Source organism: Narcine bancroftii, chromosome 11 (genome assembly GCF_036971445.1).
Source record: "Narcine bancroftii isolate sNarBan1 chromosome 11, sNarBan1.hap1, whole genome shotgun sequence".
NCBI lineage: Eukaryota > Metazoa > Chordata > Chondrichthyes > Torpediniformes > Narcinidae > Narcine > Narcine bancroftii.
The window spans coordinates 82958404-82976448 of NC_091479.1; the positions used below are offsets into that span (position 1 = coordinate 82958404).

The 18045-nt window shown below is 38.4% G+C and overlaps 1 protein-coding gene across 1 annotated transcript in view; it reads right to left on the minus strand.

Annotated features, from left to right (window-relative positions):
- Window positions 1-18045, minus strand: part of LOC138746044 (potassium voltage-gated channel subfamily KQT member 1-like) — a 325548-nt gene that overhangs the window by 73537 nt on the left and 233966 nt on the right. The window contains exons 17-18 of the mRNA XM_069903760.1: window positions 14083-14123; window positions 8932-8993 (exon numbers count right to left, since the gene is read on the minus strand). Coding sequence (XP_069759861.1) covers window positions 8932-8993; window positions 14083-14123 — 103 coding nt within the window. The remainder of the gene's footprint in view (window positions 1-8931; window positions 8994-14082; window positions 14124-18045) is intronic.

Here is an 18045-nt window from a genome sequence, read left to right on the forward strand (position 1 = left end):
GTCATGGTTACCATTCAGGAAGGTTCATGTATGTTTTCAGAGAGAGATTTGTTGTTCCTGGACACCCACAACTGATTCCTTTTTAATCAGCCACTTCTTGCCAAAGAAACGTGCCCCATCAGGGTTCTCTTTCTTTCAGGTCACCACAGAGTTCCTTTTTGTTTCCCTTATTTCAAGTGAAACATTAGACAGCCAGTCCTCTCCTCTTGCATGAACCACAAGGGCTTTGACCAGGCTGAACTAAGCACTCACAACCCGTCTTCCAAATGGGGTTTTCCATAAGCTTTCTAGCTTGTCCTGTTCCAGGACAAGCTGCTGTTGCTGACTGTAAAACTGCAGAACTGATCTTTCTCTCTCTCTCTCTCTCTCTCTCTCTCACTCTCTCTCTCTCTCTCTCTCTCTCTCTCAGAGAAAAAGCCCATTTGACCCTCTCTCTGCTTGCAAAATCACAGGACCCTCCCTAACAGCAAGTACCACTCCAGACAGTCTGCGGCTCCAACAAGTTATTTCATCTGTTGCCTTTTTGTAAACAACAATCCATTAGTGAAGTCTCTTGGGCACACTCCAAAGCTTTTGCAAAGGCTCTGGGGTTGATATGTCTAGCATTATTAGAGCTCCAGTATTTTAAATAAAATCTGTTTTAAAGTGTTTGTATGTGATCTACACTAAAAATCCTGTCCCAATTTATCTCCCAAAAATATATCTATATACAAAACAAACACAATATAATCTGTCACATACATAATTACTATAATTTAAATTTCCCTTCTTCCATGAAGGGAATCAATTCGAGTGCCTGGTTTACTGGTCCAGTGACTTAACCACTCTGGTATCATGTGGTTTAGATTTTTAAATACGTGAGAAGTTAGGTTGGACTCAAGATGCTGACAGCTCCCCTTTACAGTGGTAGGGGTTACAAATGGCAAATATGAATCAGACCATGTCAAAGCAGTGAGGTTGCCAGCTCCTGAAATGCTCCTGCGGGAAAGGAGGAAGCTTTCTGCCTGCTGGTGCTCATAATCAGTTCAGAGCACATGTAGATGCACAGTGAACCCATTCCCTTAATTTAGTACAAGTTGTGGATATTTAAACAAAATAAGTCAAGTTTAATAGTATCATTGCCCTAAAACATTTTATTGTTTTGATTTGTTCTTTGTGCTGAAAATGTTTACAAATGGAACTAAATTAATACAAGGGTAAAATTATACAAAAGGTGGTTTAATATGTTAAAAGTATTCCACATTTTCTTATGACATAATTAATTCATTCCATAATGCTGTAGATAAGGAACAGTTCAAATTATGGAGCTTTATTAGTTCTTATTATTTAAGATCTCTGAGATCTGAATACTGCGTACTGCAAAGTGAAACCGTCATTGGTGTCTTTCCCCCATCTACTGCAGCCATTAGAATTTGGGGACCAATGTTCTTTTAAAATATCACAACCAAGGTTAGGTAACAAAACCCAGTGTACATTAAAGTAAGGTGCTGAGCTTAGAACCACTGAGTTAAATAGCATGCGAACATACCCATTGGTTAAATCTGTTTACGCTGACCAAGTTGTCAACCTAAGCTAGTACCAGTTGCCTGTGTTTGGCCTGTATCCTCTACACATTTCCTATCCATGTACCTGTTCAAATAGGTTTTGAATATCATAATTTTACCCATCTCTACAGTTCTTTAGTTTTAGGCTCTTTCCTGTCATGAAAAAAAAAATCACCATTTACCTTACCCATTCTCTTCATGATTATATCTCTTTTTGCAAGGTCAACCTTCAGCCTCCTACCCTTGTAAAATAATAATTTCAGGTTTAAGTTTTATAAAATGAGAAAAGACCTTTTGGCGTTGAACCAGATGGTTCAACTCTGCAATATTCTACAACAAGACCTTAATACCTTTGGTCAGCTGAGAAATTAGAAGTCAATAGTACAAAATTTTTAAAAGTGATGGCATAGCCAATATAGCCTCTCAAAAGAAAATCCCATTCTAAACTAATAATCCCTCCCCACTGCTCATGGCAGCAGCTCACAGACAAAACAATATTCCCTAAAACTCATTGGTGGTGTTATCCCAGAATTATACATAAAATGAAGCTCACACAGCTGCAAAACTGTAATGTCTACTTAAAAGAAAATATTAATATTCCCATGGATTCAGTAATTAATTATTAACTGAAAATATTAGTTATCACATATGGGAAAAGAAGAATGAGAGGTGAACCTCTCTTTCTTTATAAAAAGTATAAATAGTTAAAAAGGGAGACTTAAAAGGACATATATACTTTATAGAAAAAGAAAGAAGTTTCTCTAAAGAATTGAAAAAAAGTACATATTATAAAACAAACATTGATTTAAATTAATCTCAAAGCAAGCAACAAAAAAATCCCAGTATTCATATCAAAAAGAGACAAAAAAAGGATAGAAAAGAGTCAGTAAGCACATTTTTTACTCATTCAATGAAATGGAAAGATTATCTTTCAGAAAATCAGCCGCAGCTTTAGGAGAAAGTAACTACTTCTTGGTATTTTCCGGTAAGGTGATTCTCAATTTAGCTGGTAAGCACAACAATGGTTTTAAGCCAGTATTATAAAGCTGGAACACAAATTCTTCATATGTAGATCCTTCTTTCATGACTTCAGGCAGGTAGTTGTTTATGCTCTGTTTATTATATTTTAAAGTCCCACTGTGCCGGGACTCTCTTAGAAGCTGATTTTTTATCTGGAAATTGTGTAGGCAGAGAATGATCAATCATGGCTTCATATCAGGAGCAGGTTTAGAGATGAACAATCGGTCTGCTCTGTCAACTTCAGGGAGAGTTGGGAATAGGTCTTGTCCAAAAACCTCACCGAGAAACTCAGCAAAGAATTTGGGAAGCTGGCCTGATTCAGTTCCCTCATCCAAACTAATGATTCTCACATTGTTTCTTCTGTTTATTGCTTTCAAGTCTTCCACCTTCTTCAATAATAAATCATTAGACTTTTTATCATGTTGTACATCATCCAGCAGGGAATCATGAACTTAACTGGTTTTTCCAGTTCCTTAATTTCATCTCATAATTCACCCAAATTTCCAGCAACGTGAACAAGGGAGGCTTGGATGTCTTTTGAGTCCCTTTAAATTCTTTATCATCTTTACTCAAGTCCTTAATGTATTTCATGGAGGCAAAATCTTCTGAAGTAAAGGCTTCTTCTTCCTTTCTCCCAGCTTTAGCTCCACGAATAGACATCATATTGTATAAATGTAAAATAAACTGGGAAAGGAGAAAAACTAAAACTAAGAAAGAACTCTTCGTTAAGGAAAATGTAGATTAAGAAAGCGAGGCATCGGAGCTGAAAAGGTTGGGAGCAGCTATAAAAGCATGTCACTCCATGCACACCGACGTCGTCTTTAAAGACATACCACCACCCAAAGAGGTGGAAGTTCTCTTCTCGCAGTTCCTTGGTACTTCATTGCCCGAAATTGAACATAATAATTCTGATATTTACTGAAACCAAAGATAAGCAAATTTCTCACCTTACCATTTCCTTCAAAACCTGTCAATGACAAACATTGTACTGTCACATGAATACTTTGAAACCAATAGAGTAATTTTTGCTTGTCAACATTGTACTCAAATTTCAACACTACAGTATTGGAATATTCAAGTCATCACCAATGGTACAAATGAGTATTATTTTGTTAATAACAGCACACAAACCAAAAAAAAATCAATTTACACCACCATGCCGTGCAATTAATTAGGCACAGTACTAATTACATTCACAAGTAGATTATGTTTAAGAACAGAACAAAACAATACCGTTAATGTATCAATTAAAGGTCGAGGTCCACGCTGCTGAAGATCCAGCTGCGCTGGGTGGGTCACGTCTCCAGAATGGAGGACCATCGCCTTCCCAAGATCGTGTTATATGGCGAGCTCTCCACTGGCCACCGTGACAGAGGTGCTCCAAAGAAAAGGTACAAGGACTGCCTAAAGAAATCTCTTGGTGCCTGCCACATTGACCACCGCCAGTGGGCTGATATCGCCTCAAACCGTGCATCTTGGCGCCTCACAGTTTGGCGGGCAGCAACCTCCTTTGAAGAAGACCGCAGAGCCCACCTCACTGACAAAAGGCAAAGGAGGAAAAACCCAACACCCAACCCCAACCAACCAATTTTCCCCTGCAACCGCTGCAACCGTGTCTGCCTGTCCCGCGTCGGACTTGTCAGCCACAAACGAGCCTGCAGCTGACGTGGACATTTACCCCCTCTATAAATCTTCGTCCGCGAAGCCAAGCCAAAGAAGAAGAAAGAAGAAAGGTCGAGGTCCTTTATGGTGGAACATTAACTCCAATTAGAAATTATTTTAGAGGACAACCATGTTGCACCATATCATCCCTCAGCAGTTTATTAATTTGAACACTCAGCAAGGATCTTTCAAGTTCCACACCAGTGTAGTGACATGGACCCTTTAAAGGTGGTAGGTGTTTGCTGGCAGATGCCAATGAAAAGGAGAACTGAGAAATGGAAGTGGTTCACTTAGGGGAGCAGTAAAAATGTTATCATGATTTATTGCACACACCCAGTCTCTCCATAATAAACATAACAGGATTAGTAGCAGGTAACAATGAAGGGAGGCCACTCATTAAGTGCTGCTGGGTACACATTATGGATAAGAATATTCTATTAGCTCATGGTTTATGTATAAAGAGAATTCGTCCTTGAATTCAACAAGACCTCGGCATGACATTACAATTATTTGGATGTTGGAGAGCACATTGCAGGAGTTATGGTGTTCAACATTTGATGCATTTCTGTGTGAAGGGGAATCCAATTGTTAATCGACATATTCCAGGAAAGATTTTGTTTTCTATTGTGTTTGGAAAAGTATCCGGTTTGGTGGATTCACAGAGAGATGAGTCTAGACTCAAGTGTTACTATCACGGGAGACAAACAGGGAGAACGTCAAACCATACTCAATTACTATATTACTAAACAACTATACAAACGTTCACAGTTTTTCTGTACCTACACAACAGTTTGTGGCCTTCTCTACATTGTTGGTTAGAAGAGCCATCGTATTCAAATGGAAAGACTCTGGACCTCCAACAGTGTTTCAATAGGAAGAAATTTTTCAAATGAAACAGTGTTTTAAAGTTTCCCTCATATTATGTCCTGTTTAAGTCTAGAAAAAAAATTAGATATCATGTATTTCATTCATTGGTGAAATCTGAAGATATATGGTGACCTTTTATGTCTTATTTTCATTTGATGCAAAAGAGATATAGTCTTACCTTTGTTTCTGATTCATGGTATGAATCAAAAGCTACAAAATATATATAACCTCAGGATAAGCTGCTGAGATGGTTTTTTTTGGTTAGTTTTTTTAAAATAGAGATCTAACTTACTCTATTTAAAAAATCTAACCAAAAAAAAAACATCTGAGCAGCTTATCCTGAGGTTATATATATTTTGTAGCTTTTGATTCATACCATTCATACATTTGTCTTTTTTGTCTTCATCCAGTGTAGTGGAGGGGGGAACTGAGTTTATACTGTTTGAAGTTTTATCTTGATATATATACATATGTGATATTGTATTTTCAGTTTCATTCCCTTTTTTTCATTGTACTGTATTTATTATAAAAACCAATAAAAAAAAGATTGAAAAAGACATTCACATTGGACCTAGGTTGGACTCAAATACATGCTCACAAATTAACAGACAGGTACTTTCACATACACTACCGGTTTCCTGTACCAACAGGGGTGCGGCTCTCTGCAAGCACTAATCTATCATAGTACCATGGCTCAGCTTAAGTGTAGTGCATGCCTTACCTGTGACTCTTCCAGCGATTTCCACAGTAGCAACCTGGTGGGGAATGATGTCCGGGGATTGGACCATGAGGCAGAGAGAAAGAATGTGCTATGCGTTGATGCTATATATAGTTATGATCTGGGCGCCTAGACAATAATGACCCTAGATAATTTAAACAAGCCAACGGCAAGGTATGCACGAATGGGTAGCCGGAGTCCAACCTTGATTGACAGATGATGTAACTTCCAAATACGTTTCAGACAGCGAGGTCACGTAACCACCCACAATATTCCAGACAGGCAGGGAGGCCATGTATTTCTGCACAATTCACATGTAACAGTTTTGGAATGGAGTCTTTTATGTTTCCTAATCTGTATTGCATTGTTCCATTATCATTCATCTTGCAAGTATCTTTAGTTGTTCAAATCCATGCTGCCCTACTGCAACCTGGGAAGAGGTTCCAGTTGCAATGGCGTATGTTGGTAGCTCTGGGCCTGGATGTGTTTACGCATGTAGCATTAACATTGCTGGCCACAGTAAGGATATTATTGGAGTGGCAGTAGAGAAAGCATGAATAATGCCTTCCAATTACCATAGGCCAGTGGATCAGCAATTTCTTGTCTGACTTCATTAGACCAGATCTAGTGTGAAAGTAAATCATGAAAATCTGTAGACACCTTGCTTGAGGTAAAAACACAAAATGCTGGAGAAACTCAGTAGGTCAAACAGTGTCTTTTATGTAGCAAAGGTAAAAATACATAACCAATGTTTCAAGCTTGAGCCCTTCATCAAAGTATGAGGGAATGTCGGCAGGCGTCGGCAGAGGTGGGTGGGGGTGACGGGAGGGGAAGGGGGGAACAAAGGCAGGAGGTGGTTGGTGAAGAAGGGATTGAGTGGTCAGCAGCAATCTGAACAAAAGGGTGATGGGGCACGGGAGGGGGAAGGGGCCTTATGTACGATCCTCCCCGCAGTTTGGAGGAACAACACCTTATTTTCCATCTGGGCACTCCCCAGCCAGATGGCATTAACTTCTCTAGCTTCTGCTAACCTGCTCATGAATGGACCCTAGTCAGGAGACCATCTGTAGTTCTAAAGGTTAAAAAAATACTACTCTATATGTATTTTAAAAATAAATGAATAGCCAAAGAAAACCCCTCCTACAAAACCAGTTCTCTGTGTATATGTGAACCCAGATCAAAGTTATTCATTCCACAAATTTGATCTGGGTTCAAATTTACACAGAGAACTGATTTTATGCATTTGAGTTCTGTGAATGCCATGGGCCATCCACAATAAAGCAGATGGTAGCTGGATTTCTGAGACTTGTATCAGTTTTAATTAAGGATACCAATCTCACCTGAAATGTGGTATCAAGCCCAAGAGATGTAATCTCCTGCTCCTGGATGTTTGTTAATACAACTGGTCTTATGGAGTCAGTTTTTAGGGTCTTGTTTGTCCAGCCAGTCTTTAATTTTTTGTGAACTCTGGTCCACTAACTGAATGACTCTAACCTCATCGTGACTGGTAACACTACTTCCCAATTCTCCATTCTTCTATCTTCTAATTCCTCAGTCCCATCCCTTCTGACGTTGATTCATTCTTTGATAACCTCTCTCTGTTCCATTGCCTGTTAACATTCACTCTCTCGCACCCTCACCCTCTGTTTCACACTCTTTCATACTCCATCCTATTATCTATGCCCCACCTGGCTTGTGCACATTTCTTTGCGAGATCTTGATTTTGTTCCATGTGATTAGATTTTTACATTTTTAGATTTTGTGTATAATAAAGTTTGCTGCTGGACAACCTTACATTAAATTGTATGGACTATCACCTCATGATGCACCACTTTAATGAGCTTTTCTCAATGTAGGAAAAGTTAACATTTTCTTGCAGTTCACTTTGAGGTCAAAGTTTCAACAACAAAAATAACCCAACATCCACGATGTTTTAATGCCTATTATTATCACAACTTGAAGAAGGCAAAAAATGTGATATTCTGTTATGTCAGCTGTCCAATTTTAAGATGGGGAGATGGGCAAAGAGCTTATTTTTCCTTGCTTACATACGTCAGGATGAAAAATCTGGCAGAGTTCCTGGACTACACTAACAACTTCATCCATTATGCCAATTTCGGGGTTCAAGAAGGTTATTGGCAGCTGAGAAGTCTCATGATTCTCATTAAAGCCTCAGGAACCAAGAGAATCAATTCACACCAAAGGATCTAGGATTGGCACTTAGAGAAGCTACAGTTTAATATATTATTTTGGACTCTATCTAGACTTCCTGTCATTTATTGCAGCAACACAACGTTTTTGAACATTCCTGTTGACGTCTGGAGTCTTTATTAGTGCAATACAATGACACCAGAAATGCAAATACTATCACTCCTGTAGTTTGAAAGAGGACATGGACTTTGCTGCCTAATGTAACCCAAAATACACACTATTAATTTTAACACTCGTGTACAATGAAGGTATTTATGCAAGAATGTCAGCTGTGATGATCATTTTGGCACTGTTTGTATTTTAAAAAATACACATGCAATTTCAATTTAACAGTATTAAATTAACATATAAAATCTCCCTTGGAAATGGATTCTACATCCAGAGCTGAACTGCTTCCAAGGAAAACAATATTTGACACTTAGAGATTTCATCCTAAAAGATTTTTTTTCTGGTTTTTAAAACTGCAGTTCAAGTATAAGTTAGCAAGATTAAAAAAAATATGAAGTAGGTAGTCTTAATAAAATTAAACTCCAGTTGGATTAAAGTGTAAATTGGTATCAAAAACATGTATTCAATTCAGATTCAGACAATAGTCACAAAAATCAAAATCATTATTTTTCTGCGATAAAGGCAAACTTTACTATGCATATCACAGGAATGGAATTCAAGAGAATATTGTTTATTTGCTCCCAGTTTTTAATCTATTCATCAGCAATAAGTCCGAACAAGATTCCAGCAATTGCTAAGACAAGCAATGAAAGTGCATAATGTGGTAAAAATGAGAAAAATAATCACACGGTGTTTGCCCTTTTTATTAAGTTATATTATTTGCATGAGTAATCCAAAGATGTATTTCAGATAAGGATCTTAATTATTCCTGAGCTTTAAGAAAATACATCATGCACTTACCTTATCTTCCAGACGAATCAGTCTGGCTCCTGCAGTGTAGTAACCTTTGTCTAGTCCTTTTTCTATAGGAAAAGTTAAAATGCAAAAAGCAGAGAGAGAAAAAAAGTCAGATTACAATGCCTCGTGATTAATTTAAGAAAATCATTCTTTAAAATATAGAGTTAAGCAAATGTGACCACTGTAAAAGAAACCAAAAAAAGTAACTTATGCAGCATTAAAAGAAAATGGAATTGGGTCATTTACTGCCTAATTTAAACTAATGCCTCAACCTGTGATATCCTGCAAGGATCTTTAAACTGACAGCTTGCCTGCCTTAGATGTGAAGTCAATTTTAATATGTATTGAAAATATAGATGAATTACATAGGAGCTCGATTGCAGTTTTGACGTTCAAATGAATATTTATCTGAACAAAAATACTGAAAGCTCGCCGGAGGGATGCAAGAAATGGCAGACCTATACTTAATGTATAATCTGTGAGACATTAAATATTCTTACTGAACCCATAAAAAAATTTCTGAAGTTCTGCTGGCTCAGGTACATATATGGGACTTTGCGAATACTGGGAAAGTTATTTTACACCTTCCTCCATGAACAAATATCACAGGGAATATTATTTTTATACATACACCTACCTAGGTAGCATTTTTACAAATGCCTACCCTTTCTCAAAATATCATCAGCTACAGCAGTGCGCAGTTTAGGGAATTAAAGTATGGATTTGTAATCTGGCAATGCAAGTTTAAATGTCACTAGCACAGCCAGTTTTAATTAATTTCTTGAATGAATAAAAAAACATAGCCAGTTATTATTTGTGAAAATATTGCAGAAAAAAAAAACATTTGATGGTTAAAGAACAGAAGCATGCCCATTGGTGCACCATTCCTGCACCAAACATAATGCAAATTGAACTAAATCTCTTTTGTCTGCACACAATCCATGTCCCTCCATATTTGTGTGTTTGTTTTGCAGACTCTTAAATGTTATTATAATTTTTGCCATCACCACTAACCCTGGCAGCCTGTTGCAAGGAACGATCACTCTGCGTAAAGTAAAAAACTTGCTCTACTCATTATGGCACAGAAAGAAGTCCCTTTGGCCCTTTTAATCTGTGCTGAACCATTTATTTTTACATAGTCCCACTGACCTACACCCAGACCATAGCCCTCCATACATCTTCCATCCATGTCCATGCCCAAATTCTTCTTAAATGTTAAAACTGAGCCTGCACTCACCACTTCAGCTAGCAACTTGTGCATACTTCCACCACGCTCTGTGTGAAGAAGTTCCCCCTCATGTTCCTCTTAAACTTTTCCTCTTTCACTCTTAACCCATGTCCTCTGGTTTGTATCTCACCTACCCTCAGTGGAAAAAGCCTGCTTACATTTATTCTGCCTATACTGCTACCTCTATCAAATCTCCCCTCATTCTTCTACATTCCAGGGAATAAAGTCCTAACCTGCTTACCTTTCCTAGTAGCTCACTTCCTGAAGTCAGGGCAACATCCTAGTAAATCTTCTCTGCACTCTTTCAATCTTATTGATTTAGTTCCTGTAGTTAGGTGACCAAAACTACACACAATACTCCAAATTTGGTCTCATCGATGTCTTGTACAATTTTATATAACATCCAAACTCCTTCTCTCAACACTAACTTTCTCCCTTTCAACTTAAAGGCGTGTCCTCTGGCAATTGACAATTTTATCCTGGCAAAAAGATTTTGACTGTCTACCCCATTTATGTCTTATAATTTCATAAACTTTCATCAGGTGTCCCCTTAGCCACCGATTCTCCAGAGAAAACAACCCAAGTTTGACCATTTTCTCCCCTTAGATCATATCCTCTAATCCAGGAAACATCCTGGTAAATCTCTGCTGTACCCTTTCCAAAGCCCTTTAATCCTTCCTGTAACCAGGCAACCAGAATTGCATATAACATGCCAAATGCAGCTGAACCAACATTTTATTTAACTGTAACATGACTTGCTTTCTCTTCTACTTTGTATGTTATACACCTTCTTTACCACCCTATCTACCTGTGTGCCCACTTTCATAGTGCTATGGACTTGAACCCCCAGATCTCTCTGCACATCAGTGCTATCAAGGGTCCTACTTTTAAATGCACATTTTCCTCTCACATCTGACCTCTCAAAATGCAACACCTCACACCTGAATTCTATCTGCCATTTCTCTGCCAATATCTGCAACTGATCTACTTCCTGATGTATTTTTAGATAGTCCCAGACACTGTCCATGTCTCTGCCAATCTTTGTGTCATCTGCAAAATTACTATCATAAATCCTTTGCAGACACCCTTTTTTTTAAGTGATTTCAATTTCTCCAGAAAGATGGTTGATATTTTATGACCTTCAACAACAACCCAGCAGTCACTCAGTTCAGGCACATTTAAGGGATAGGGCCTAAAAGTGAAGTGCACAATTCAGCAACAAATATATAAAAAAGCCTCAAGAGCAGAAAAGCCAGCAGGCAATAAAAGAAAATCTGTTTAGAACCTAAACCTGATATTCTTCCTTCAAAAAAAATGCTCAATCTATCTGCACTCATCCAAAACTAAGTTGCTTCAAAATCTCTGAATTGTTGTTGCTCTCACCTGGGACTCAGCGGTTGGCCATCTTTGATAGTTATTGTGGCTCAGTATTAGGTTGGGTTTGATGACCGATCATTTCAAAGTCCCACGGGTTGATTTTATACTCCAAAAATGTTGTAAGGTGTTGTTGAACTAAGTACTATTATTTGTTGAATGAATTGGGTTTTAAACCTGATAAATTGATAAATCACAAGGACATTGTAACTTCGTGAATTTATTGACTTGAACATTCAATTGGAAAATATTTGGTTTTGGAAAGAATGCATGTGAAATTTTACATATTATTAGATGTTAATAATAATAATTTGCTTGCAATGTTTATTTTAATATCTGAAAAACTTCAATAGTGTTGTTTTGCTGCAAATGATGGGCGGGACACATTTGATCCCATTGAGGAATTCAAATCTCGTGAAAAATCTATCTTTAATTTGTAATTGCTTCTATCAGCTGCATCACTGGGTTCCAGAATGTAATGTAACATAATCAACTCAACTACAGTGCTTGACATTTGTATTGTTAAATATGTTCAAAACAAATAATAGTTTCATGATGATCTTCATCTTTTGAACAAAATCTGAAATGCAGAATATACCTGAAGGCTCAATGTTTTATCATTACCAATAGCAAAGAATAAATTGGAATTGCACAACTTGGCTGAATGGTGCACCAACAGCAACTTTATGTCACCAAAACTAAGGAGCTGATTTCAGGAAATGAAAGCCAGAGGTATACAATCCAGTGATCACTGGCAGATCAGAGGTGGAGAGGGTGACGAAATTTAGGTTCTTGGGAGTCACTATCTTGGAGGATCTTTCCTGGACCCAACACACTAATAGCATCACGAAGAAAACACGTCAGCGCCTTTACGATTTCAGGAGTTTGCGGAGGTTTGGGATGATACCAGAAATTATGGCAAATTTCTACAGAAGTGTGGTGGAAAGTGTGCTGACCAGCAACATCACGGACTTGTATGGGAACACCAATACCCCTGAGCATAAAGTCCTCCAGAAGGTAGTGGACCCAGCCCAGGACATTACAGGCAAAATCTTCCCCACTACTGAATACGTCTACAGGGAACGCTACCATCGGAGAGCAACAGCAAACATCGAAGACCCACACTACCCAGTACATGTTCTGTTCTCACTGCTGCCATCAGGAAAGAGGTACAGGTGCCACAGTTATTTGCACCACCACGTTCAGAAACAGCTGCTACCCCTCTATGATCAGAATCCTTAATGACAAAGTAAAGCAAAGACTCATTTAAGGACTCTTATTTGTGCACTTTATTGATTTTCTTGGTTCTCTTGGTATTGCACAGTCAGTTTGATAACATTTGTTGTCTGTTTACAGTTCTTTTATTTGTTTACATGTTTATGTTGTGAAGAGTTTATTTTTTGCACTACCAATTAGTGGTAATTCTGCTGTGCCTGCAGGAAAAAGGAACCTCAGGGTTGTATGTGATGTCATGTATGTACTCTGACAATACATCTGAAATCTGAATACATCAGGCCAATCTTGATCATTACATTCCTGTTAGATTTAATGAAAGCCCATCTTAAAACAGTCTTAAGATTTATGATGGACCTGGAAATTATCCCAGAATTTCATCAGGAAAACACAGTTTACAGGGCGGTTATCTCTGCAGCTTCCATGCATGCATGTATAGCTGCCTAAAATAATTAATAATTTCATTTTCATTCTTTGGGCCAGGCATATAATTTTCTCCTTTGACTCAAAGGAGTCATGCTTTGCTTCAATAAAAACTGTGCGCTGATTTTCCTAAAATCGTTGGTGTAGTGGTTAGCACAACACCTTTACAGTGCCAGCAATCGGGACCGGACCGGGGTTTGAATCGCTCTCTCTGTTCTCCCTGTGCCTGTATGGGTTTTCTCTGGGGGTTCCAGTTTCCTCCCACCATTCAAAACATACTGGGGGTGTAGGTTAATGGGGTGTAAATTGGGTGGCACAGGCTCGTGGGCCGAAATGGCCTCTTATCATGTTGTATGTCTAAATTAAATTACATTTTTTAAAATCTCAAACTCCACAAATTCTATTTTGTCCAAAACATACCGTATGCATCTTACCCTATCCTGACTTGTTTTGATTGCTTGGGAAAGGTTGAGGGGGTCAAGTTAGACAGGGGTGGTGGAGATAGTTAGGATGGAACTTTGCAGATATTTTTGCCCAACTTGGAATAAAAGAATGGTCAATGTTTTGGATCAGAATTCTTCATCAAGACTGATACAGTTCCATCATGAATGGCTCCAACCCAAAACTGACCATTCTTCTTATCTCATTGATGCTTCAAGACCGTCTGAGTTCCTCCAGCAGATTGTGTTTTGTTTTGAAGTTTTGCTATAGGGAGAGAAAACTTCTTCAATGCAATGTTTCATCAGTGATTTTCTTTGTTGATTGCAATATCGGATTTGATAAGTATGAGAATGTCTACATTTTTTCTGCACATTCAAATATAAGCATGTTGCTTTTTGTACTATACAAGGAATAAATAAAATATATATTTTTAAACACTTGTGAAACATATTTACCTGAAAGAAAAAATGCAGGTTTCCCAAGAGAATGGTCCAACCTGAAACAAAGACACTTGTTTTTATCTTTTTTGCAAAATTACTGCAGCTGAAAAATGAGAGAGAGACAGCATGACATTATTTTAATAGTTAATTGCTCAAAATTCCAAACCTCAGCAATCGCCAGCAGATTTTCCATCGCATTACTTGTAGATGACCTTCAATTATTTTTAATGTATATTAGATTCAAATGTTGTAACCTCTTTCTCAGTAATTTTATTTGAAGCAGTGTTGCTGACATTATTCAAGGGAATAACCTTACGCAACAGAGTGAAGCATTTTCTGCTTTCATTAAAATGCAACTAAATTTGTTTATTTCATCCCAAACAAATTGTGTTTTTTTGTTCTTTCTAAAAATGTTATATCCAGGCTGAATAATCTGCCTCATGTTCAAATAGTTAATTTATCCATTACTTCCTCCCCCCAAAAACCCTTCATCTTTAGAATTGACGTAAATTCTCTTCATTTTCCTACTACCACAAGTTTATAATTCTTGCTAGCATTTTCATTAGTGATAACGTTCCTGACAAGAGAAATTTCACACCATGAGGTCTCTGAAGAGAAGTGCGCCTGGTTGTTGGCCTCTGGCTGCATTAAAATGGCTCAAAAAGACCAGTTCCCCTCCCCCTCAATTCAGACCACATTTGAGAATTAATTATTATTCAGTTTATTTGTATAATAATTCTAACTTGTAAATTCTATGTCTAGTTGTAAAATATAGTTCAAATAAACTAACAGTAATTTGATTATAACTAATATCAATAACTAATAATAATTTACATGTACTATAATTCAAAGAAATACAATAAAAGTAACACATAAACAGACATTCAGAGATTGCTGTAAATTCAATGCCAGACCCATATACTCTACCATAAGAGCTTGACAGGCCTGATGGAGGGGTAGTTTTGTTTGCTGTATGCTTTACTCAAAACATCTACATGATTCTATCATGGAGGTTCAAGAAGCTCAGTGGTTTTTCCAGCACAACAAAGATCAGGTATTCCCATGAATTAATGAAGAAGGTACCTCTTTTCCTCCTGAGGATGGTTTGAATATATCCTTGGAGCATTTTCTTTGTTGTTTTTGGAATCTATTGTTGTTTTGGAACTGGGAATAGTGTATTTGTTTTGAAAGTTTGATTTTTGGTATGCAGATAATGTGGCCAGCTCAGATGAAATGGCATATTGGAGCAGAGATGAATTTCATTATTCATACCTTCCTTCACTGACTAGTATCACCCAAGCTGCGGAAAATAACTAAAGTTTTCTAGCTTCACCATGGACCTTGATGGTACTGTGCAGTCAGGGTATTTGGCTAGAAAATGCCTGTCATCCAGATTTTATGTGTAAGGCCCATCCTTGCAGGTGCATCACTGAAGCAGTCAATTATGATTTGGAGTCAGTCACTGAGTTTGTGTACAGTTTACAAAAGAATCATCAAAGTATTTTAATTAATAAGCATGGTTTTTAGTGATCTTGGAGTTAGAATGTGGACAACTGAGGCTGAATAGTTTTCAGCTCATCCTCTATATTAAGCCAACTCCATCCGTGTTGGAGGTGAATTGCAAGACTGAACAAGAAGATTGAGAAGAGAGTGGAGCTATGAAACAGCTTTGCTTGACCCTAGTTTGTACTGGGATTAGGTTTGGAGTGGACTGATAATTAGGATCAAGGCTTGCACATTGCACATCGCACATCATCACGTACCAGTTGTTAGAATAACTCTCGCACAAAAGAAGATTATTGGAGGTCAATCATCCCATTCCCTGCACTACATGAAGGAATAATATTTTAAGGTGTAGCACATTCAAATGCTTCATCGATTACTTTTTTTTCCATCATATAATCAGAAGTAGACCTGGACTGAAAAATGGCAAATAACATTCTTTCAAAACAGTTCCAGCCAATGACCAATCCAATACCCCCTTAAGATTCAATGATGCTAGTTTATTAACATCAATATGAATGACACGGTTTGCATGGCTGTTAGCACAATGCTGTCCAGCACCAGCAATTGGGACTGTCCAAATCCTGTGCTGTCTGTAAGGAGTTTTTATGTTCTCTCTGTGAATTCATTGGTTATTCCCGGGGGCTCTGGTTTCCTCTCACAGGTTTAAATGTACTGGGGGGGGGTTGTAGGTCAATTGGGTGTGATTGAGCGGCATGGGCTCGTGGGTCAAAAGGCTGCAAGTTTAAAAAATATCTTAATGTTCACTACAGACTGAAAACCGAACTGAACTGAACCAGCCACTAGTGACAAGAGCAGGTTGGAGACTTAAGCAATCTTGGGTAAATCATTCTCCTCCTGACATCCTAAGCCTTTTTTTTTAACTAAATGAAAGGGTAACTAAATGAGTGTGATGGAATAATTTTCTTTGGATGAATACAGTTTCAATAATGTTCAAGAAGGCTGAGGCTTTCTAGAACAAAGCAGTTAGATGAGCAGCACTACGTCCACCATTTTAAACATTCGTTCCATTTACAACTGTTTCTTCGTGGCCATGATGTGCCATCAACAAACTGTACTTCAGTTATTTGCCAGCCTATTCCTGCAGCATCTTCCAAACTTGGAGCCTTTATCACTACAATTGACAAGTGCAGCAGTCATATGGGGACATCGCCACCTCCAAGACTCCCAACAAATTCCCCTCCAAGACAAATATCGTTGCCTTGGAAATATATTCATTAATCATCAATGGGTTTAAATCTTGATATTTTCTGTCTTATAGCATTGTGAGAGTCTTCTTCTTTCTTTGGTTTGGCTTCACAGACGAAGATTTATGGAGGGGTATGTCCACGTCTGCTGCAGGCTTGTTGGTGACTGACAAGTCCGATGCGGGACAGGCAGGCACGGTTGCAGAGGTTGCAAGGGAAAATTGGTGGATTGGGGTTGGGTGTTGGGTTTTTCCTACTTTGTCTTTTGTCAGTGAGGTGAGCTCTGCGGTCTTCTTCAAAGGAGGTTGCTGCCCGCCGAACTGTGAGGCGCCAAGATGTACGGTTTGAGGTGATATCAGTCCACTGGCGATGGTCAATGTGGCAGGCACCAAGAGATTTCTTTAAGCAGTCCTTGTACCTTTTCTTTGGTGCACCTCTGTCTCGGTGGCCAGTGGAGAGCTCGCCATATAACACGATCTTGGGAAGGCGATGGTCCTCCATTCTGGAGATGTGACCCACCCAGCGCAGTTGGGTCTTCAGCAGCATGGATTCGATGCTTGTGGACTCTGCCAGCTCGAGTACTTCGATGTTGGTAATGAAGTTATTCCAATGAATGTTGAGGATGGAGCGGAGACAGCGCTGATGGAAGCGTTCTAGGAGCCGTAGGTGATGCCGGTAGAGGACCCATGATTCGGAGCCGAACAGGAGCGTGGGTATGACAACGGCTCTGTACGCGCTGATCTTTGTGTGTTTCTTTAGGTGGTTGTTTTTCCAGACTCTTTTGTGTAGTCTTCCAAAGGCGCTATTTGCCTTGGCGAGTCTGTTGTCTATCTCTTTGTCGATCCTTGCATCAGATGAAATGGTGCAGCCGAGGTAGGTAAACTGGTTGACCGATTTGAGTTCTGTGTGTGAGAGTACCCTCATGAGAAAGACCTCAGCAATTCAAGATTGTATTCAGTACCGCCTAGGGCAATTAGAAATGAGCAAGAAATGCTATCTTTCCACCCCATCTCAAACATTCCTGCATCTCAATTAATACATGCACAAAAAGATACATCCATGAAAACTTGAAACAAGTTTACTTGACATTTCCACAAGTCCAGGGATCAGGCTGAAGGGATTTCAACTTGAAAATATTATCTTGCTGGATTTAAAAAAAAAATTAATAGAAAATTATGGATAAATTTAGTCATGAATTTTTCAAAACTTTATTATTCTCAATCTGTTCATAATGATCAAAATGGACTCAGAAGAATATCACTGAAAA